Source organism: Schistocerca gregaria, chromosome 7 (genome assembly GCF_023897955.1).
Source record: "Schistocerca gregaria isolate iqSchGreg1 chromosome 7, iqSchGreg1.2, whole genome shotgun sequence".
NCBI lineage: Eukaryota > Metazoa > Arthropoda > Insecta > Orthoptera > Acrididae > Schistocerca > Schistocerca gregaria.
Genome location: NC_064926.1, coordinates 534,972,008 through 534,995,562, shown reverse-complemented (window position 1 = coordinate 534,995,562; position 23,555 = coordinate 534,972,008). Strand labels below are relative to the sequence as shown.

At 40.4% G+C, this 23,555-nt stretch overlaps 1 protein-coding gene across 1 annotated transcript in view; it reads right to left on the bottom strand.

The window, feature by feature from the left end:
* The window catches only part of LOC126282008 (ras-related and estrogen-regulated growth inhibitor), a 190,205-nt gene that overhangs the window by 69,077 nt on the left and 97,573 nt on the right, over positions 1-23,555 (bottom strand). Inside the window, exons 2-3 of the mRNA XM_049981399.1 lie at positions 4,446-4,575; positions 4,204-4,340 (exon numbers count right to left, since the gene is read on the bottom strand). Coding sequence (XP_049837356.1) covers positions 4,204-4,340; positions 4,446-4,542 — 234 coding nt within the window. The 5' untranslated portion in view covers positions 4,543-4,575. The remainder of the gene's footprint in view (positions 1-4,203; positions 4,341-4,445; positions 4,576-23,555) is intronic.

The window sequence follows — 23,555 nt, the reverse complement described above, 5'->3', positions numbered from 1 at the left end:
ACTTACTTTACTTTAGGCGATCAGGTCCAGAGGACCGAGCGCTGCTACAAGGTTCCTCCTCCACTGGGTTCTGTTTTGTGCCTCCTGGAGTCAATCAGTCTCCAAACTGCAACAAGTCATGGATTCCATCCCTCCATCACTTCTTCGGTCTTCCTAGTGGACGTCTTCCATAACTTTCAAAGGTCATCCGCATTTATCCATCCGATTGACATGTCCTACCCATACAAGGCGCTAGATTCTCATCAATCCTACAATGTTTGGTTTATTGTACATTTCGTCTAGTTCACAATTATGTCTGATCCTCCATTCTCCAGTGATCTAATCTTGTACTGGGCCAAAGGTCTTCCTTAAGACTTTCCGCTTAAAAATAATGAAGATTGTTCAAGTCTTTCTTTCGGACAATCCAAGTTCACAAACATATAGTACTGAAGGTGGCATCGGCTAAATACAGGGAGCTAAAGGTTATCTACAATTTGTACAGAAACCTGATGGCAGTTGTAAGAGTCGAAGGACATGAAAGGAATGCAGTGGTTGGGAAGGGAATGACACAGGTTTGTAGCCTCTCCCCGATGCTATTCGATCTGTACATTGAGCAAGCAGTAAAGGAAACAAAAGAAAAGTTCGGAGTAGGTTTTAAAATCCACGGGGAAGAAATAAAAACTTTGAGGTTTGCCCATGACATTGTAATTCTGTCAGAGACGCAAAGGACTTGGAAGAGCTGTTGAACGAAATGGACAGTGTCTTGAAAGGAGGATATAAGATGAACATCAACAAAATCAAAATGAGGATAATGGAATGTAGTCGAATTAAGTCGGGTGATGCTGAGGGAATTAGATTAGGAAATGAGACACTTAAAGTAGTAAAGGAGTTTTGCTATTTGGGAAACAAAATAACTGATGATGGTCGAAGTAGAGAGGATATAAAATGTAGACTGGCAATGGCAAGGAAAGCGTTTTCTGAAGAAGAGAAATTTGTTCACAGCGAGTATAGATTTAAGTGTCAAGAAATCGTTTCTGAAAGTATTTGTGTGGAGTGTAGCCACGTATGGAAGTGAAACACGGATTGATGACCTCAGATGTTAAGTCCCATAGTGCTCATTGCGATTAGAGACATTAGGTAAAAATTGTAGAGGGAGACCAACAGATGAATAACTAAGCAGATTCAGAAGGATGTAGGCTACAGTAGGTACTGGGAGATGAAGAAGCTTGCACAGTATAGAGTAGCATGGAGAGCTCCATCAAACCAGTCTCAGGACTGAAGACTACAACAACAACAACAGTACTACGGGTTGAAACATTGTTTTATACAGCTGGACTTTGGAATTCCTTGAGAGACCACGCGATGCAATAAGTTGACTGAGACCGAAGTATGATCGGTTGGCGGTTTGGATACTCGCTTTGATTTCTGCTTCACATGTTGCATCTTCTGTAAAGTTTACCGCAGATATTTAAATTCACTAACCCTTTTGTATGATCGCTTTCCGACTATCAAAGGCTGCAGTGGGTCTCTTGAATAAGCATGGGTCCTGCTCATCACCAGATATTCCGTCTTTGATTCATTCACAAGGAGTCCAGTTTTGATTGCTTCCACCTCCACGTCTTCATTCATCCGCATTAGTTCCTCCTTAGATCTGGACAACAGGGCCACATTATCAGCAATCGCGAGATGTGTGATCCTGCCCTCGAAGCTTTTACGAGACGCTTCCTTCATTATCTCTTCAAGTGCCATGTCGAACAATACCAGTGACACACCATCTCCTTCTCCCAACCCTGTGTCTATGTTAAAGCTCTCCGTAAATTTGTTCCCGAGCTTAACTTTGCCTATTGAATCGGTGAGACATATTCCAGCTAGGCTGACGGTTTTCTTAGGTGTTCCAAACCCCGTTGGGCAGTTCCTTAGGCTCTCCCGGTGGATGCAGTCATACGCGTTCTTAAAACGTATTGTTATGACCCGAAAAAATAAAGTTTCACAATTAATTATTTCGGTTGTTTGCATGTAGACCTACGTCTCTACAGTCTTGGTTCGCAATCATATCTCCACGCCACGCTACGCTAGCACGCTGTTACAGGTACCCGACGAAAATGACACAGCATAATGACGAAAGGAATTCGAATGAGAGGAACTCATACAATATCACCTCGGAAAAAGAGCTGTGTAATTATTACTGTCTTGTTCGTTTGTAGGTATATATCTGCACATCTAGTAGTACAGCTACGTGACTATTCTTCAATTCTTATTTAAGTGCCTCACAGAGAGTTCTGCGATTCACCTTCAGACTGTTTCTTTACCATTCCACTCTCTAACAGCGCATGGGAAAAATTAATACTTGAATCTTTCTGTATGGGGATATTGTCGGAGAGAGTTCTGGCTATTAGCCAAGAAGTTTGTGTTTGTTTTATAGAGTGGCAAAAGGCTGGATGAAATTGATTAACATCCTTAAGGAGATAGGAATAAACTGGAGAGACTGGAGATTAATTCTCAAGCGGCTCTGAGCACTATGGGACTTAACATCTATGGTCATCAGTCCCCTAGAACTTAGAACTACTTAAACTTAACTAACCTAAGGACATCACACAACATCCAGCCATCACGAGGCAGAGAAAATCCCTGACCCCGCCCGGATTCTAACCCGGGAACCCGGGTGTGGGAGACTAATTCTCAACTTGTACTGGGACAAGGAGTAAAGGTGCGGCTGAGCTATGGAAAAACAAGTGGCGTGGAAATAGGATGAGTGGTCAGACCCTGGTGTTGTCTATAGCCGAGTCTTTTCAACCTGCAGGGGAATGGCTGGCGAGAGAAGCTTCGAAAGGATGTAGAAACTTCAGGATAGAAGGACACCTCGTCAAGACCATCAGGTATGCATATGACCAGGTACTGCTTGCTAAAAGTCTCAGACAACTGAAACACATGATGAATTAGTTGGTGGAAACTGGAAGGAAATACGGCATGGAAATCAACATCGAAAAATCAAAAGTGATGCTGATATCAAAAAGGGAGAAACCTTTGAGGATAACCATTGACAATCGAGAAATGGAAGATGTGAAACACTTCAAGCAGTTGGGAAATTTTGTGAAATTTGTGAAATTCGAGCACGAACCGCTATGGCCAAAATTGCATTCAATAAAAAGAGGAATCTGCTGACCAGCAAGTTAAGCTTGGAATTAAGGAACAAACTGGTGAATTGGTACATCTGGAGCCTTGCAATGTAGGGAGCAGAGACGTGGACCATGAGAAAAAAGTAAAACAAAAAAACTTGCAAGCTTTGAAATGCGGTGCTGGAGTGGAATGGAGAAGACCAAGTGGAAAGCTCGGGTGGCGAATAACGACGTACTGAGAAGAGCAGCAGTGAAGAGAGACATTCTAAATACAATTCTTCAGAGGAAGGCCAACTGGATCGAACACAGACACGGAGGATTCATACACTGAAGGGAAGCTGAAGACAGGGAACACTGGCATCAGAAATTCTCCTTACAAAGACACAGATCTGCTACTAGGCAGAATACTGCACAATAATAATGAGCTCTAATTTCTCTTATTTTATTATAGTGATCATACGCCTTCAGGGGAAAAAGTTGGTGACTGAAATTTCGTGAAATCATGTAAATCATATATTTCCCCTGATGTTTTTGATGAACACACTCGTTCATCCTAAATTATCTGGAGCCTTACAGTATTGTAAAATAAAACATAAACAAATGAAAACAAAAATTATAAACCTGTTTGTATTAAGTTACAAGTGATGGAAGGTTGAAGTTTGTGGATATTTGCAGTATGTGACTTCACGTGATTTCAGGTTCTTGTAAGTCAGCACCTGAAGCCTTTTATAGATTAAATGTTATTTACAGGTTTCCTCTGCCGCATTACTGCTACGTGGAATGTGAATTGTATGTTGTTTACCAAAGGTAGTCCATTTACGAAGAATTTAAAAAAAGGTGTAGATGTACCACCACTCCTGATGTTCATAGCACCAACACCTACAGCAAAAAGAACTACTTCAATTACTTTCGTGTAGGTGGTAGAAGATGTTCCGTAGATAACTAGAATAACTGTGGATCCAATACTGACCCGTGTGGCACGCGAATGGTCATGTGTTTCTACACCAGAGGTGACAACTCTTTCGCGACTCTCTGTATCAGAGAGGGGCGGCTAAAACAGTTCCAGTGGTGGTGCCTACAGCCAGACCTGCGAGTCTCGTATACTCACGTGCGACTGTCCAGCGGTGTCCAGGATCTCGAACAGCACCGCCTCGCCGTCCATCACAGTCTGGAAGTGGTACACCTTCTCCAGTGTCGGGTCGTACTCACCGATGTAGCGCTTCGTAATGAACCTCACCACCAGAGCTGCAAAGTAAGGGAGCACTGGTGAGAGTGCGAGGGCAGCACATTCCTCCTGCCAGGGCCGCTCAGCTCTCTCAGTCTGGACCAGACGCACACAGCGGCACTCACCAGACTTGCCAACGCCGGCCTGGCCCAGAACCATGACGCGCAGAGTCCTCGGCTGACCGCGGGGTCCCAGACCCAGGCGGCTCAGGGGCGACGACATCTCAGCGCCAGGCTACCATCCTGTTCAGCTGCCCTGTAGTCAGAAAGAGGGCAGCACCTGCCGTACACAGCCAAAATTGCAACACCACGAAGGCGACATGCAACAAATGTCAAACTGGCTCTACATTCTTGGATATGCAAATCATTAGTATTCCCTCGGAACTGCACAAAGTAGCAAGGAGAAACTTCACCTACAGTCCGTAGATGTAGGTCTCATGTCAAAGCGGTAGGTGGATCAAAACAAAATGTCCAGACACTCCGTGACCAAAATGGTACGGTAACAGAGGATGACAGACTAAAGGCCGAAATACTAAATGGCTTTCTCCAAAACTGTTTCCCAGAGGAAGACTGCACTATACTTCCTTCTCTAGATTGTCGCACAGATGACAAAATGGGAGATATCGAAATAGACGATAGAGGGATAGAGGAACAATTAAAATGGCTCAAAAGAGGAAAGGCCGCTGGACCTGATGGGAAACCAGTTCGATTTTACACAGAGTACGCGAAGGAACTTGCCCCCCTTCTTGCAGTGGTGTACCATAGGTCTCTAGAAGAGCGTAGCGTTCCAAAAGATTGGAAAAGGCTACAGATCATCCCCGTTTTCAAGAAGGGACATCGAACAGATGTGCAGGACTATAGACCTATATCTCTAACGTCGATCAGTTGTAGAATTTTGGAACACGTATTATGTTCGAGTATAATCACTTTTCTGGAGACTCTGTACGAATCAGCATGGGTTTCGAAAAAGACGATCGTGTGAAACCCAGCTTGCGCTATTCGTCCACGAGACTCAGAGGGCCATAGATACAGGTTCCCAGGTAGATTCCGTGTTTCTTGACTTCCGCAAGGCGTTCGATACAGTTCGCCACAGTCGTTTAATGAACAAAGTAAGAGCATACGGACTATCAGACCAATTGTGTGATTGGATTGAAGAGTTCCTAGATAACAGAACGCAGCATGTCATTCTCAATGGAGAGAACTCTTCCGAAGTAAGAGTTATTTCAGGTGAGCCGCAGGGGAGTGTTGTAGAACCGTTGATATTCACAATATACATAAATGGCCTTGTGGATAACATCGGGTGTTCACTGAGTCTTTTTGCGGATGATGCTGTGGTATATCGAGAGGTTGTAACAATGGAAAATTGTACTGAAATGCAGGAGGATCTGTAGCGATAGACGAATGGTGCAGGGAATAGCAATTGAATCTCAATGTAGACAAGTGAAGTGTGCTGCGAATACATAGAAAGAAAGATCCTTTATCATTTAGCTACAATATAGCAAGTCAGCAACTGGAAGCAGTTGATTCCATAAATTATCTGGGAGTAGGCATTAGGAGTGATTTAAAATGGAATGATCATATAAAGTTGATCGTCGGTAAAGTAGATGCCTGACTGAGATTCACTGGAAGAATCCCAAGGAAATGCAATCCGACAACAAAGGAAGTAGGTTACAGTACACTTGTTCTTCCGCTGCTTGAATACTGCTCACCAGTGTGGGATCCATACTAGACAGGGTTGATAGAAAAGATAGAGAAGATCCAACGGAGAGCAGAGCGCTTCGTTACAGGATCATTGAGTAATCGCGAAAGCGTTACGGAAATGATAGATAAACTCCGGTGGAAGACTTTGCAGGAGAGACGCTCAGTAGCTCGGTACTGCCTTTTGTTGAAGTTTGGAGAACATACCTTCACCAAGGAGTCAAGCAGTATATTGCTCCCTCCTACGTATATCTCGCGAAGAGACCACGGGGATAAAATCAGAGAGATTAGAGCCCACACAGAGGCATAACGACAATCTTACTTTTCACGAACAATATGAGACTACAATAGAAGTACTCAAGGTACTCTCCGCCACACACCGTCAGGTAGCTTGCGGAGTATACATGTAGATGTAGATGTAGAGGCTTATCTCACTAGGGGTAAGATAGATACTGCCTACAGGAAAATTAAAGAGACATTTGGTAAAGGAGAACCACTTGCACGAATATCAAGAGCTTTGATGGAAACCCAGTTCTAAGCAAAGAAGGGAAAGCAGAAAGGTGGAAGGAATATATAGAGGGTCTATACAAGGGCGATGTACTTGAGGAAATATTATGGAAATGGAAGAGGACGTAGATGCGCAGTATGGATGTAGATTTACATATAAGGAAAGATCATGGGTCGGGTTTCTCATTCAGAAATCGCCTCGTGACCGTGTAATAACGTGAAATGTCTACCAGTATGTGTTGGGATTCGGCACCAGTAAGATAACGGTCTAGACGGTGACGCGACAAAAGTCTTGGGGTGAGTCCCAGTATCATGCCAAACCTCGTTTTGCCCGGCGTAGAGCAGCAACTCGACGTGCTATGGAGTCAACAAGTCGTTGGAACTCCCCTACAGAAATATTGAGCCCTACTGCCTCTAAGGCCTTCCATAATTGCGGAAGTGTTGCCGGTGCAAGATTTTGTGCATGAACTGGCTTCTCAGTTATGGCCCAAAAATATTCGATTAATTCATGTGGTGCGATCCAGTGATCAAATCATTCACTAGAATTGTCCAGAATTTTCTTCAAACCAATCGCGAAGGATTATGGGCCAGTGACATGGTGCATTGTCATCCGTAAAAGTTCAATCGTTCTTTGGGGGGATCAAGTCCATGAATGGTTGCAAATTGTCTCTAAGTAGCAAATTATAACCATTTCCAGTCAATGATCGGTTCAGTTGGACCAAAGTATGCAGTAAATGTCATGTAAACACAGCTCACACCAATATGGCGCCACCACCAGCCTGCACAGTGCCTTCTTGACAACTTTGGTCTATTGCTTCGTGGGACTGTGTCGTACTCGGAATGCTACCATCAGCTCTTATCAACTGAAATCTGAACTCAGACGACAAGGCCACGGTTTTCCGGTCGCCTAGTGTCCAACAGGTAGGTTAGTGTATTCATCTCTTCGTCTCCCTCTACGATTTTTACCGTCCACGCTGCCTTCCAATAGTAAATTGGTGATCCCTTGATGCCTCAGAATATGTCCTACCAACCGATCTCTTCTTCTAGTCAAGGCGTGCTACAAACTCCTCTTCTCTCCAGTTCTATCAATAATTCCTCATTAGTTATTCACTTCTATTCTCTTCTTGTCCAAACTATTTATCGTCTGTGTTTCACTTCCATACGTGGCTACACTCCATACAAATACTTTCAGAAACGATTTCTTGCACTTAAATCTATACTCGATGTTAACAAATTTCTCTTCTTCAGAAACGCTTTCTTTGCCACTGCCAGTCTACATTTTATATCCTCTCTACTTCGACCATCATCAGTTATTTTGTTTCCCAAATAGCAAAACTCCTTTACTACTTTAAGTGTCTCATTTCCTAATCTAATTCCCTCAGCATCACCCGACTTAATTCGACTACATTCCATTATCCTCATTTTGATTTTGTTGGTGTTCATCTTATATCCTCCTTTCAAGACACTGTCCATTTCGTTCAACAGCTCTTCCAAGTCCTTTGCTGTCTCTCACAGAATTACAATGTCATCGGCAAACCTCAAAGTTTTTCTTTTTTTCTCCATGGAGTTTGCTGCCTACTCCGAATTTTTCTTTTGTTTCCTTTACTGCTTGCTCAATATACAGATTGAATAGCATCGGTGATAAGCTACAGCCCCGTCTCACTCCCTTCCCAACCACTGCTTCCCTTTCATGCCCCTCGACTCTTATAACAGCCATCTGGTTTCTGTACAAATTCTAAATAGCCTTTCACTCCCTGTATTTTTCTCCTGCCACCTTCAGAATATGAAAGAGAGTATTCCAGTCAACATTGTCAAAAGCTTTCTTTAAGTCTACAAATGCTACAAACGTACTTTTTCCTTTCCTTAATCTTTCTTCTAAGATAAGTCGTAGAGTCAGATCCCATATTTCTACAGAATCCAAACTGATCTTCCCCAAACTCGACTTCTGCAAGTTTTTCCATTCGTCTGTAAAGAATTTGCGATAATATTTTGCAGCTGTGACTTATTAAACTGATAGTTCGGTAATTTTCACATGTGTTAACGCCTGCTTTCTTTGGGATTGGAATTACTATATTCTTCTTGAAGCCTGAGGGTATTTCGCCTGTCTCATACATCTTGCTCACCAGATGGTAGTGTTTTGTCAGGACTGGCTCTCCCATAGCTGTCAGTAATTTTAATGGAGTGTTGTGTACTCCCAGGGCCTTGTTTAGACTCAGGTCTTTCAGTGCTGTGTCAAACTCTTCACGCAGTATCATATCTCCCATTTCATCTTCATCTACGTCCTCTTCCATTTCCATAATATTGTCCTCAAGTACATCGCCCTTGTATAGACCCTCTATATACTCCTTCCATCTTTCTGCTTTCCCTTATTTGCTTAGAACTGGGTTTCCATCAAAGCTCTTGATATTCATGCAAGTGGTTCTCCTTTCTCCAAAGGTCTCTTTAATTTTCCTGTAGGCAGTATCTATCTTACCCCTAGTGAGATAAGCCTCCACATCCTTACATTTGTCCTCTAGCCATGCCTGCTTAGCCATTTTGCACTTCCTGTCGATCTCATTTTTGAGACGTTTGTATTCCTTATTGCCTGCTTCAATTACTGCATTTTTATATTTTCTTTCATCAAATAAATTCAATATTTCTTCTGTTACCCAAGGATTTCTACTAGCCCTAGCGCTGACATAATGCCTGAAATTTGGTATTCTCGGCACATTCTTGACACTGTTGATCTCTTAATACTAAATTCCCCAACGATTACTCATGCGTCTAGCTCTATCTATCATTCCGCGTTCAACGTGTGCTAATTCCCGAGGTGAGGGCAAATCACGTCGGTAACCTTTTCATATGATCACATCAGTACAAGTGACACCTGCGCTGACGCACGGCCCTTTTATATCTATAAGTAGGCGGTTTAGGTTTTCTTATTGCACTGTATGAAAAATCACTGGCTGTGCTGTGTGCAGTCTGTGGCTAGTTTGCATTGTTGTCTGCCATTGTAGTGTTGGGCAATTGGCTGTTAACAGCGCGTAGCGTTGCGCAGTTGGAGGTGAGCCGCCAGCAGTGGTGGATGTAGGGAGATAGATGGCGGAGTTTTGAAATTTGTAAGACTGGATGTCATGCACTGCTATACACATTATGACTTTTGAACACTATTGAGGCAAATACATTGTTTGTTCCCTATCAAAATCTTTCATTTGCTAACTACGCCTATCAGTAGTTAGTGCCTTCAGTAGTTTGAATCTTTTATTTAGCTGGCAGTAGTGGCGCTCGCTGTATTGCAGTAGTTCGAGTAACGAAGATTTTTGTGAGGGAAGTGATTTGTGAAAGGTGTAGGTTAATGTTAGTCAGGACCATTCTTTTGTAGGGATTATTGAAAGTCAGATTGCGTTGCGCTAAAAATATTGTGTGTCAGTTTAGTGTTGATCAGAATAGGTAAAGAGCGAAATGTCTGCGTACGTTCAGTTCTGCTCAGCTGTTTGAAAATCAAATAATGTAAGAGGTTTATCAGCACAGTCATTCAATAGTTTTTCTAAGGGGACGTTTCATATGTCGACCCTTAGCCGAGGACACCTCACTGGAATCTTATGGTTTTTTCTTGTAGTTTGTGCAATTAGTGCAGCCTTTGTTTATTGCTAGCGCTTAATTGTAGAGAGAATTTCCTTTGCAGTTGTAGTTCTTCATTCTTGTACAGTAAAACAGTTGTGGCATGCATGTAGATTTGCACCAAGTATTTCGCAGCTGCGTTTGCGATTAACTAGATATTATTTTCAGTGCTATGTTAATGTGTTTTCTTATTTTTGCTCTTCAAATTGTGCTTTTCTGTGTTATCGTGTGAAATATTGTGACAGTTATGGCGTGTGAAAAACGTAATACTGGACTCCAAAGTAAACTGAGAAATGACAGTGAAGACGAAATCAGTGTGTTAGCGCCACGGTGTAATGAATTAACTAATGTTCAACATAGTAATTTGGTAATTGTGCATAGGGAAATGGAGCGGGTGGCAAACAATGGCGTAGACAGTGAAACAATTAGTGAACCGGGAAGCATTACCGATCAATCAGTCGGCAACAGCTCGCCTCAGGAATCCGAAATGACAGGACACAATCTTGCAAATACTGTGGATTCAGGTTTTGCGTCCTCACCGCTCTCTCAAATAAGTCAAGACACATTTTCTGCTTTTCAAAATGCGAATATTGCCGGTTCAAAAGCACTGCCGAATAGCACTGAGGAACATGCTTCTGACACCAGTGCATTGTTATTACAGTTAATGCAACAAGTGGGACAAAGGCTACAAAAGTTAGACACAACACTTGAACAAAATCAGAAACAAATGGGACAAAATCTTGAAAAGTTAGACACAATGGAACAAAATCTTCAAAAGTTAGACACAATGGAAAAACACCAGAGACAAACTAAGCAACAGTTAGACACAATGGAAGAAAATCAGAGACAAACACAGCAAAAGCTTCAAAAGTTAGACACCACACTTGAGAAACATGTGAAGATTTAACTACTGAGTTACATAACATTGAATCGAAATTTCAAAAAGTCTATAATGACGAAAAAACACAAATTTGTGAGCATTTTCAACCTATTTTTTCGCGGCATGAAAATGCATTACAGAATCACGAAGTAGCCATAAAAGAACTGCAAACCATTGTTCATGAAAATCATGAGACCTTGTGGGCTAAAATTGACTCAGTTGCATCTACCGATTCGGTTACGCTACTTGCAAAAACTCAGTAAAACTTAGAGGACACAGTAGATACGATTACAACACAAATGGACACTCTGAAACTTGGTTCAGAAAACCACACTGAGGAAATAAGTACACTATCGGATCAGTTCACTAACTTATCTGCAATGGTAGATGATGATCTGAATGACACAAGACCTGTAGCCATCACTGACACAGAAGAGTATGAACAAATTAAGAAATTCAAATAAAATCATAATCAAATTAATACGCAATATGAAAGAGAAATCCGGGAAGTACAAGATCAGTTGGCACAAGTAATACAAAAATTACATATTTCAGAGGACACTCGCACTCCAACACGGGAAGAGGAACTTAGAAATACGGAAAAGCCACAAAATAATAACACAGGGCATTTCGGAAATCATGAAAGAAATTGGCAATGTGCACCGAATTCTGAGATGGAACCGCCGACACGACGTAACAATGACCGATATGCTACTCGCCGACACGATGATTTTGACTATAAGCTGCTCATTATTACACGTAAATTCAAAACATTTAAGAATTCTGGCAACGACATTCATCCACAAGCGTGGCTCCATATATTCTCTCATTGTGTTCCTCCCAACTGGTCATTAGAGCACAGATTAGAATTTATGTGTGGCTACTTAGAGAATGAACCAGCTGAAAGAATTCGATCGGTCATTCACGATTGTCACAGTGAAGGAGAATTTTATCATGCCTTCCTCTCAGCATATTGGTCGCAAGCTACACAAGACCGAGTGAAACATAGCATCATAATGATGAAACATTTCGAACAATCTGAATTTTCCAGTCTTGTGAAATATTTTGAAGACATGTTGCACAAGAATCAGTATCTGTCAAACCCATACAGCCCCTCAGAACTCATCCGCATTTGCTTAATCAAATTGCCTGAACATTTACGACACATTATTTTGGCAGGACGTTGCGAAGACGACATTGAAGCTTTTCAGGGGCTCTTACAAGAATTAGAAATTTACACAGACAGTCGCGGGATGCGAAAACAGGAAAACAATCACTACAGGTCACATCCGTCACAATTCCGTGACGACAGAAACAATAACTGGACACGACAAGGCTATTCTTAAAACGCAAATCGTGACCAAAACAGACACCACCCGTATGACAACCGTTGGCAGAGTAGTAATAATTACAGGGAAAGATCACCTATCCGCGGTAGTGACTATCACAGAGACAATCAACTATTACAGAGACAATGAGAGAAACAGACAATATGGGAACCACAATAATTATTATCAAGGGAGACAGAATAATTTCCAGCACGCAGTTACGATTCAGGGAGAAATTCTCCACCACGTGACCGACAAGAAAGAAACTATGGAATCTACCGACAGGACGGCAGACGATATGATCGTAACGACAGACCTGAACTGCATCAGAACTGGCGGAATTCAAACAGGGCGGGGCCCTCTCGACAAGGTGAATTTGTAGAAGTCAGTTCTCCAAATCCCAATAACGACGCGCGCCAACAAAGAGACAATAGGCAATGACTCATACCGCTGGTAGACACAAAACGTACTTCTGAAACTGACGACGGAGCTGCCCTAGCTAGTAATTACGTAAAAATGGAAGACATTATGGACATCTTGCTCCAGGAACACGACGTAAAACATAACAACATTGCATATCCCGTGATTCACATTACAGTAAATGACGTAAAATTTACGGCAGTACTTAACTCTGGCAGTCCCTTTCCAGTAATTAGTGAAACAGCCTTTAGTAAATGCAACAAATCGAACGATTGCCCCACACTTCCGTTACGTAATATTAAATTACAAGTTGCAATCGTTGGAAAAAGTGTAGACGTACGCCAACAAACCAACTTAGAATTCTTTTGTCAAAGCCACAGCTTCTCTATGAACTTTCTTATCGTTCCATTATTGTCGACGGAAATTATGTTGGGAGTAGACTTTTTGAATGAATACAAAGCAATCTTAAACTTTCACGATGCTGAAATAAGTTTAGAGAAAGAAGGTAAGTCAATTGCTTTGAAATTTGAAGATTGGCTCTCAAACCATGACGAGGAAATTAATCGGCTTTACCTTCTGTTAGACGACAGTTCGGAATTTTCGACGAAACTTGACACTAACAATCACTCTGCAAGTACTGACAGGGATGATATCGACGGCGTATTTGATACTGATGAGTTAATTCAGAATAGAATTCAAACAATTGGGAACTGTAATGACATTGATAGGCAGGACCTTTTTGAGATTTTACAAGCACATTCCACAGTTTTTACTCACAAAACAGGAACAATCAAGGGATTTCAATACCAATTTCGTGTTCGTGAGCATACTAAATTTTGTGTTAGACCATACGTAATTCCGGCGCATTATAGGGACAGTGTTAGAACAGAAATACAATCTATGCTTGACGAGGGCATTATTGAGCCTGCAGTAAGCTCATACAACAATCCACTACATGTTGTTGAGAAGGAAGATGGATCGATCAGGCTTGTCTTCGATTCGAGACAAATCAATACTATCATTATTCCTGAAACAGACAGGCCGCAAACGTTGGAAGAACTTCTTCAAAATTTTAATGGTATAAAAGTATTGTCTTCTATTGATTTCAGATCCAGCTTTTATCAGATCGAACTTCATCCAGAATGTAAAAATACACAGCTTTCCTTTGTTTCGGCGTTTGTTATCAGTTTTGGAAACTTCCTTTTGGTTTGAACATTTCTTCGGCAGCATTCATTCGCGGGCTAAATTCCATATTACCTGAGTTCTTAAAACGTCACATCACCTAATATGTGGACGATATTCTGATAGTAGAAGCCTCATGGGAACAACACAATCGCATTCTCAACAGCGTGTTACATATTTTTGCAGAATCTGGAATTACAGTTAACTTGGAAAAGTCTGAATTCGGTAGGACAAAGGCGAAATTTTTGGGACATATTATTTCTTCTGAAGGCATTCAGCCGGATCCTGAAAAGTTAGAAGCAATCAAAGCCATTTCAGTTCCACCCACCAAAAAAAAAAAAAAAAAACAAGTCCGCAGGTTTTCTAGGTCTCGTAAATTTTTACCGTCATTTTCTGAATATGCAAATTCTAGTTACACCAAAACTTTGTTCTCTCACTGGAAAAAATACTATTTGGAACTGGGACGAACAAGCACAGGTGGAATTCAATTATTTGAAAGAATCGCTACTTAACGCGCTAATACTAGCTCATACATATCTATCACAAGATTTCTGCCTTAGCACGGATTCTTCCAAAGTCGGTCTTGGTGCTCATTTATTTCAAGAAGCCATAGAAAATGACACTACCGTTCAGAAAACCATTGCTTTTGCTAGCCGAGCGCTAACAAAATCTGAAAAATAATTATTCCGGTACTGAATTAGAAGCTTTTGCTATCGTTTGGGCATTTAAAAAAATTCCGTTTCTTTCTTTCTGGTAAGCTCGTAAAAGTATACAGTGATCATCGTGGATTACAATTTCTTATGTCTTCAAAATTAAATCATGACAGGTTAAAACGTTGGGCATTGTTTCTGCAAGAATTCCACTTCACAGTAGTCTACATTCCCGGCAAGGAGAACATTGTTGTGGACGCACCGTCACGCGCACCGGCTGGGCTTGATACAAGTAACACAGAAGGCAACCTCGAGAAAAATTCCAGTATTCTTTACATTCAGAAAGTCGCCTTTTAAAACTTCATCACCACATCTTAAAAGACATTGCTCACGAACAAGATAAAGATCCGATTTGGAAAGACATCAAAAGCAAATGGCATGAAAAGACACACACACACAGATTCGGCATTGTTATCTGGTTAGAAAAAACATACTGTTCAAACGCTGCACTGTTGATGACAAGCTATGGGTACTTTGCATTCCTCACGATTTTGTCAATAAGCTCATTTGGTACATTCATTTCAGCTATACACATTTTGGTCCACGAAAATGTTATCATATTCTTCGAACGACTTGTTATTTTAACAATATGGAAAAGAGAATTCGAAGAGTCTTGTCTACTTGTAAACTTTGTCAGTAGGCGAAACCATCTACTGTCTCACATCGTGCTCCGTTGTTTCCTATCATTCCTTCTAAATTAAAAGAATTTGCTGCTGTTGATCTCTTGGAACACCTTGTCAGAACATCTAATGGATTTTCGTACGTTCTAGTCGCTGTTGAACTTACTTCAAAATTTGTTACTTTCACACCGTTACGTAAAGCCACTGGACGGTCCTTATCCAACGTCTTTGTTAAAAATTTCTTACGTAAAGTTGGACACGTTAGTAAAGTCATTTCAGATAACGGACCGCAATTCAGATCTGCTGTTTGGTCACGCATGCTTCGGAATCAAAAAATCAAACCTGTTTTTATTTCATTGTACTCACCACATTGTAACCCCTCCGAACGGATTATGAAATAAATCTATAAGCTTTGCAGACTTTATTGTCAGAGAAAGCATCAGCATTGGGACAGATATTTACACTTATTTCAAAACGTGCTGAATGAAATGCCTCATGACTCCACTGTTTTACCACCCACTCTTGGTCCTGATGGGATACCAGTTCGATTTTACACAGAGTACGCGAAGGAACTTGCCCCCCTTCTTGCAGCGGTGTATCGTAGGTCTCTAGAAGAGCGAAGCGTTCCAAAGGATTGGAAAATGGCACAGGTCATCCCCGTTTTCAAGAAGGGACGTCGAACAGATGTGCAGAACTATAGACCTATATCTCTAACGTCGATCAGTTGTAGAATTTTGGAACACGTATTATGTTCGAGTATAATGTCTTTTCTGGAGACTAGAAATCTACTCTGTAGGAATCAGCATGGGTTTCGAAAAAGACGGTCGTGTGAAACCCAGCTCGCGCTATTCGTCCACGAGACTCAGAGGGCCTTAGACACGGGTCAACAGGTAGATGCCGTGTTTCTTGACTTCCGCAAGGCGTTTGACACAGTTCCCCACAGTCGTTTAATGAACAAAGTAAGAGCATACGGACTATCAGATCAATTGTGTGATTGGATTGAGGAGTTCCTAGATAACAGAACGCAGCATGTCATTCTCAATGGAGAGAAGTCTTCCGAAGTAAGAGTGATTTCAGGTGTGCCGCAGGGGAGTGTCATAGGACCGTTGCTATTCACAATATACATAAATGACCTGGTGGATGACATCGGAAGTTCACTGAGGCTTTTTGCGGATGATGCTGTGGTGTATCGAGAGGTTGCAACAATGGAAAATTGTACTGAAATGCAGGAGGATCTGCAGCGAATTGACGCATGGTGCACGGAATGGCAATTGAATCTCAATGTAGACAAGTGTAATGTGACGCGAATACATAGAAAGATAGGTCCCTTATCATTTAGCTACAAAATAGCAGGTCAGCAACTGGAAGCAGTTAATTCCATAAATTATCTGGGAGTATGCATTAGGAGTGATTTAAAATGGAATGATCATATAAAGTTGGTCGTCGGTAAAGCAGATGCCAGACTGAGATTCATTGGAAGAATCCTAAGGAAATGCAATCCGACAACAAAGGAAGTAGGTTACAGTACGCTTGTTCGCCCAATGCTTGAATACTGCTCAGCAGTGTGGGATCCGCACCAGGTAGGGTTGATAGAAGAGATAGAGAAGATCCAACGGAGAGCAGCGCGCTTCGTTACAGGATCAGTTAGTAATTGCGAATGCGTTACGGAGATGATAGATAAACTCCAGTGGAAGACTCTGCAGGAGAGACGCTCAGTAGCTCGTTACGGGCTTTTGTTAAAGTTTCGAGAACATACCTTCACCGAAGAGTCAAGCAGTATATTGCTCCCTCCTACGTATATCTCGCGAAGAGACCATGAGGATAAAATCAGAGAGATTAGAGCCCACACAGAAGCATACCGACAATCCTTCTTTCCACGTACAATACGAGACTGGAATAGAAGGGAGAACCGATAGAGGTACTCAGGGTACCCTCCGCCACACACCGTCAGGTGGCTTGCGGAGTATGGATGTAGATGTAGATGTAGATGTACTGAAGAATGAAGAACCACCGAACAGAATCAGAGAGCTTGTACCTTTTCCGAATACACGTAAACTTCGACACAAAGACATAATTGATTTGGCTATTATAAATATAAAATCTGCAGCAGACAAAAGGAGAAAACTACACGGTAAAGGAAATGCAAAGAAATTATACATTGGTCAGAAAGTTATCATTAAAGCTCATTCATTGTCTCATAAGAAGAAACACTTCAGTCACAAATTCATTCTGGTTTACAATGGACCTTATAGAATCCGACGTATACCACATGATAATTACGTTGAAGTTGAAACTGTGCGTACTAGGAAGAGTAAAGGTTTACACCACATTTCACATATAAAACCGTTTATTGAAAGACTATCTGCTTTTTAACTTCGTCTTTGCCATATAACTTTTCACTTTACATTACTAGTATTCTTTGTCAAACTTAGAATCTGTTATCATGCAACAATGTTTGAAGTTAAATATCCAGTCAAGAACCAAGAGAACTTATTTAAACAGAAATTACGAATGCATTGTTATTGTAAACAGACGACACAGTGTTATTGTGTGTGTACATTCTTGCTTGTTAGTTGCACGATTAAATAACGACTATAAGGCTCACATACTTAGAACATTTACTAGTACTGCTAATGAGATTTTAATGCAACATTTTGGTTTACTTGAAAATATATTCTAGATTTAAAGTACTTTCTGTGAGATACCAGATGACACAGTGGTTAGTTTATGTGACAGATACACGAATTATCACGACAATACTAATGAGTGACAATTTACAATGTTGCTTTTGCGGTGTTTCTGTTTTATATCTGCACAGTTTTTGTGAATTCTTCTGGAAAGTAAAATATGTTTTAGTAGTAACTTTTGTGGTATAGCTACAAGGAGACAGCCTTTTCTGTAGCACAGCAATACGTTACAGCACAGTACTTTCTTCACCACGGCAATAAGCGTAATAACTAAGATATCTATACGCAAAGCATTTCACTTTTGTTTATCATGAGGTAAGTACATTGACTTCTGCAGAACTTAGCTTTCTGAGGACGATAACTACGACACTTCCACGGAGATTATCTTACAACAAGACGCACAGTTTAGCGCTACAGTACACGTATCTGAGTGATTAATTTTATACTTAAAACATTTATTTTTAAAGATATTTGAAGTACAACGATACAAAGGTTTTCCGTGATACATATCATTCCATTGCTGTAATCTGTAACACCTGAGGATATAGTGACATTAATCCTCAGGGGGGTACACGCTTACTTTGTGTACCACGTGTTTGGCAAGCACAAGGAGCCCTAGCTAATATGGTATTTGCTTATACAACTTTACACATCGGTACCATATTTCTCTAACACATAATTACACAGGTATCTGGTCATTTAACTGAGAGAGACAAGCATTTTTTACGTCAGTGACACATGTTTACGCAATTACACAGTTGGATAATTTCACACTTATGAAATTGTATTTTGTCTGTACTTTGGGAACTGTTCATATTTTGTTTGAATCTGATAATTAAGTTGGAAGAGACAAACATTTATTTTACTACATCAGTGACAGATGTTTACGTAATTACACAGTTGAATAACTTCACACTTATGAAACTGTATTTTGTCTGTACTGTGTGAAACCTTCGTATTTTTCGGAACCATTGTGATACTATGAGAGCTTGGTATGGGATCATGATTTTTAAAGTACGTTTGAGGTAGATGACACTTTTGACATGAGCAGAGAATTTTTTTTAGGTTTTGAAATTACAAGACGAAGCTACGATGATTTTGAGAATTATCATTACGACGACGATGTGTATCATGATGTTGGGATATGTTTATGATCAATAAGATGATGCTACTGTATATGAGGAATTTGATTATGCTACGTATTTCTTATGATGAAATATTGAAGAAGTGTCGACGAATATCAATATGTATAATATGGTAAGGAATAATGAGTAGTGGTTAGGGACTCTGATTTGTGGAAAAGGATGTTGGAAACTGAGAATCGTACTTTAAGAGTTATGAAATGTGTATATATGCGTGAATGTATCACTATCCTGGCGAAAATTTTGTGAACACTGTTATATTTACAGGATTTTGTTTCTACAGATTTGAAACGCAAATTCTCGACCTGTGAAATTTTTATATGAGACTGTCACTGTGTCGTAAATATTTCGGTAAGAAAGTTAAGTGACCAACTGCACGTAATGCGTAGTGGGCACCCAGCTGCACGACAGGCGCCTGGATAAAAGCATTAGTGTGTGTCTTTCAGAGGCACAGGTGGAGAAAAAAAAGAGGCCATTATCCTCGCTATTGACATTCCTTTGTAGAAAGCATCACAAATATGACATGTTCAAACTTGAAAACATATGATTATACTGTGGAGCTCTTAATTTATGATATTTACTAAAATGCCTAATGAAACGATGAGAAACATTTCACGGCTATTGTCTTGCTAGTTGAGAGAAATGCCATATGGCTTGCTTTATGTATTTATTTACTCATTTTGTTTAATATCTAGTTTCTAGCTGCACTGCAGCATTGGTTAAAATAAAATTTAATAGATGTTCTAATAAAGTTATTTTATGCCTACAGATCCAGTCAATAATAAATTTATGATCTACTTCCAAGAAAACGAGGGCACATAAATAGACATTTCCCTTCACAGGAATTGCATAAATAATTTTTTTACGATTTGGTAACTTATCTGCTAGCGTAAGTTCTCGTAATGCATCAGCCTAGTGTTAAGGTGTGACATAGGTATTAAACATGGCCATTTTTACTGTAATATTTTTTCTGCTTGAGCTTTGTCATGTTTAGATATACGTTATTGCATTTGCTGCTGCTTGCTTTGACAATTTCCATTTTTTTCATTGCTGTTTGTCTTAATTGTTTTGTGCTGCTGCATTGCCTCGTCCCTTAGTTTAACATCTGAGCTCAGTAGATTTAAGTTAGCTTAAGAGGGGAAGACTATATAAGAGAATGAGTTGTGATGAACTGGAAGAAATGCATTGAGAAGTTATATGGACAAAGTACAGAAAACAGGTATAGGTACGATTTTCTTGGAAATAAATGATGAGGTAAGATAATGGAAAATAAATAATGAGGTAAAAAATATGTGAACATATAAATACAGAAAGCATGCTTTGATAGGATTTTTTGGTGGAAACAAATGTTGAAATAAAACGAAAGATCTATGGAATGAAGTTTTGGATTGGACTGCAGTACCAAATGTTACACTGAAAACAAACCCTGTCCTGTATTTTTGTGTTATTACACTATGTGAATTTGTGTTTTTCCTGTCTGCATGTGTTTAGCTAATAAGATTTATGTTGTAGAATTTTTCTGATAATATGGTATTTACCTTGTAAAGATGCTTAGACATTATTTATTCTGTTTTATTTTAATCCCCATGTGTGAAGTTGATGTTTCAAAAGTTATTTTGATCTTTTATGTATTTACTTATGTCATAATTCCTGTAACACTGATGTATATGTTAGTTCGATTCTTTTGTAAAGCCTGTATTACTACAGATGTTATCTGTATTGTAATGTTCTTTAATGATGTATTTTGCACCTTTGTTATTGTATTCTCATGTTATAATATTGTACTTGGCACCAGTTCATCAAATTATTAACTTGTAAGTTACATTTCACTGCACACGTTTTTGTTGGTCAATATGTGAGAAGTTGGGACTGTTAGTGTTTGCATGTGTGTTAATAATTCAGCAAGAGACTGGATAACAGCATTGCTGGTTCTAAGGGCATTACAAAAAAAAAAATTGTTAGTGCACAAGTGGTGGTTGATGGACTTGCTATATTGTACACAAGACTCTTCTATGGTGATTGTGCACGTGCACAGTCGCAACTAATGGCTACTAGCTATCTCTACAAGGACTACAGTGGGTCTGCAACTTTGATGGTCCACCAATACCATTATTTCTACAACGACTGTACTGGTCTGCACCTCTGATGGTCCACCAATACCGTAATCTCTACCAGGATTACAGTGGGTCTACTCTGTGATGACCTACCTACCAATCTGCATGTCAAGAGTCAGCACTGTCTTTCCGTTGGAAGGACAACACTACTTCTTCAAGACTGCATGGAAATCCAGTACTTCTGTGTGCATTTTCTTTTACTGCTCAGACTTTGAGAAAACACTGCAATTTTACTATGATGAATGATCAGGACTGTCTTTATGGACTGTGAGAAAATTTTAGCTTTTGACCAACATTGTATCAATAAGTGTATGCATTTTATTTCTTTGTTATTGTAATTATGGTTATGAAAAATTTTTTTCAAATCTGTGTTGGCCACTGCAAAAACCAATTTGTAAAATAGGCGTAGTTAGCAAATGAAAGATTTTGATAGAGAACGAACAATGTATTTACCTATGTAAGTAGGCGGTTTAGGTTTTTTTATTGGTAACACCACGTAGCGCTCTGTATGAAAAATCACTGGCTGTGCTGTGTGCAGTCTGTGGCTAGTTTGCATTGTTGTCTGCCATTGTAGTGTTGGGCAGTTTGCTGTTAACAGCGCGTAGTGTTGCGCAGTTGGAGGTGAGCCGCCAGCAGTGATGGATGTGGGGAGAGAGATGGCGGAGTTTTGAAATTTGTAAGACTGGATATCATGAACTGCTATATACATTATGACTTTTGAACACTATTGAGGTAAATACATTGTTCGTTCTCTATCAAAATCTTTCATTTGGTAACTACACCTATCAGTAGTTAGTGCCTTCAGTAGTTTGAATCTTTTATTTAGCTGGCAGTAGTGGCGCTCGCTGTATTGCAGTAGTTCGAGTAACGAAGAGTTTTGTGAGGTAAGTGATTTGTGAAAGGTATAGGTTAATGTTAGTCAGGGCCATACTTTTGTAGGGATTATTGAAAGTCAGATTGCGTTGCGCTAAAAAATATTGTGTGTCAGTTTAAACACAGTCATGTATAGTTGTTCTAAGGGGATGTTTCATATCTTGCGTGCGCGGAACTATTGCCATCTGTTTAAGTGCATATCACTACCTCATGGCTTTTGTAAGTTATGATTTTTTGAAAGGATAGCGGGACTTTGTGGAGAACAGTTGTAAAAGCAAATACATCTGGCACAGAACTCATCCTTTGGCAACAGTAGTCGATTTTCGTAGCTGGCTAATCGCAATGCTGATGTTTTCCAGCCGTCAGGGACTATTCACGCGTGTCATTCCCTACACGCAAATGTTTGGGAGCGAATTGACGTCACTTCGTGTGTGTCGGTGCGGGTGCTCGCTATGTACAACTGCAGTTTAGCACTTCTGAGAATAATTATTAAAAAAATTTAAAAAGTGTCTCTTCAGCTTGCGAGGTAGTTTGGCGGCTGCAGCGGCTGCCCCTATTAATAGACCGCACGCAACGCACCTGTTTCCGCCCACGCAACGTTTGCTGTATCTCTCACATCTTTCTTGGCATCTGTCTTCAAAGGAAAACATAAATATGACGAACTGCTTCTAATATTCGTTACTCTACTTCGCGCGGAATGTATAATAATCTTGGTGGAGATAGAACTGCAAGATGGGTCAAAAATAGTAAACGGTTGTTTCTATCAGCCACGTGACTCACCCGCTGAAGTAACTGTGCGTTTCCGGTATAGCTTCGAGAGTGTCTCGCGTAATTGCTACAATCACGCTGTAGTAAGCATTCAGTTTTCGTGAAATTATCTGGAAGACACAGTTAGTTAAACACTAGTGTCATGACCAAGATTCATTTGACATTGTATAAAACGGCGTCGTGGCAACAAACAGATCTATAATTTTCCATTCGCTGAACACAGAAATTTAGATCATAAGGCTGTTATAGCATCACTGATTAGTTGTCTCAGAAAAGAAGTTGAAAACCTATAGAAATACTTATCGTCAGCAACTGTGACGAGAAAATGATTTCTAATTACTTGGGCAGTCAGCAAGAAAATGTGTAGGATGTATGGTACGCTTCAAGAGTACTGTAGGTCAAGCGCTATTATCTTCTGAGGGCTGGGAATGCCTCATCGTGATCTATACGAGCAGGGCTGTGCGGTGGCCAACACACTGGAATAGCATTCGGGAGGACGACGGTTCAGATCTGCAGCCGGTTACTCACATTCAGGTTTTCCGTGACTTCCCTAAATCGCTCCAGGCAAGTGGCGGGAGGATTCCTTTGAAAGAGCACTACCGATTTCCTTCCCCATCCTTGAAACATTCGAAGTTCTCTCGCCCCAGTGACATTGAGAGTCGTGGTTTGATGGGGACAGTAATTGTAGCCGCAGATTCATTTCCTTG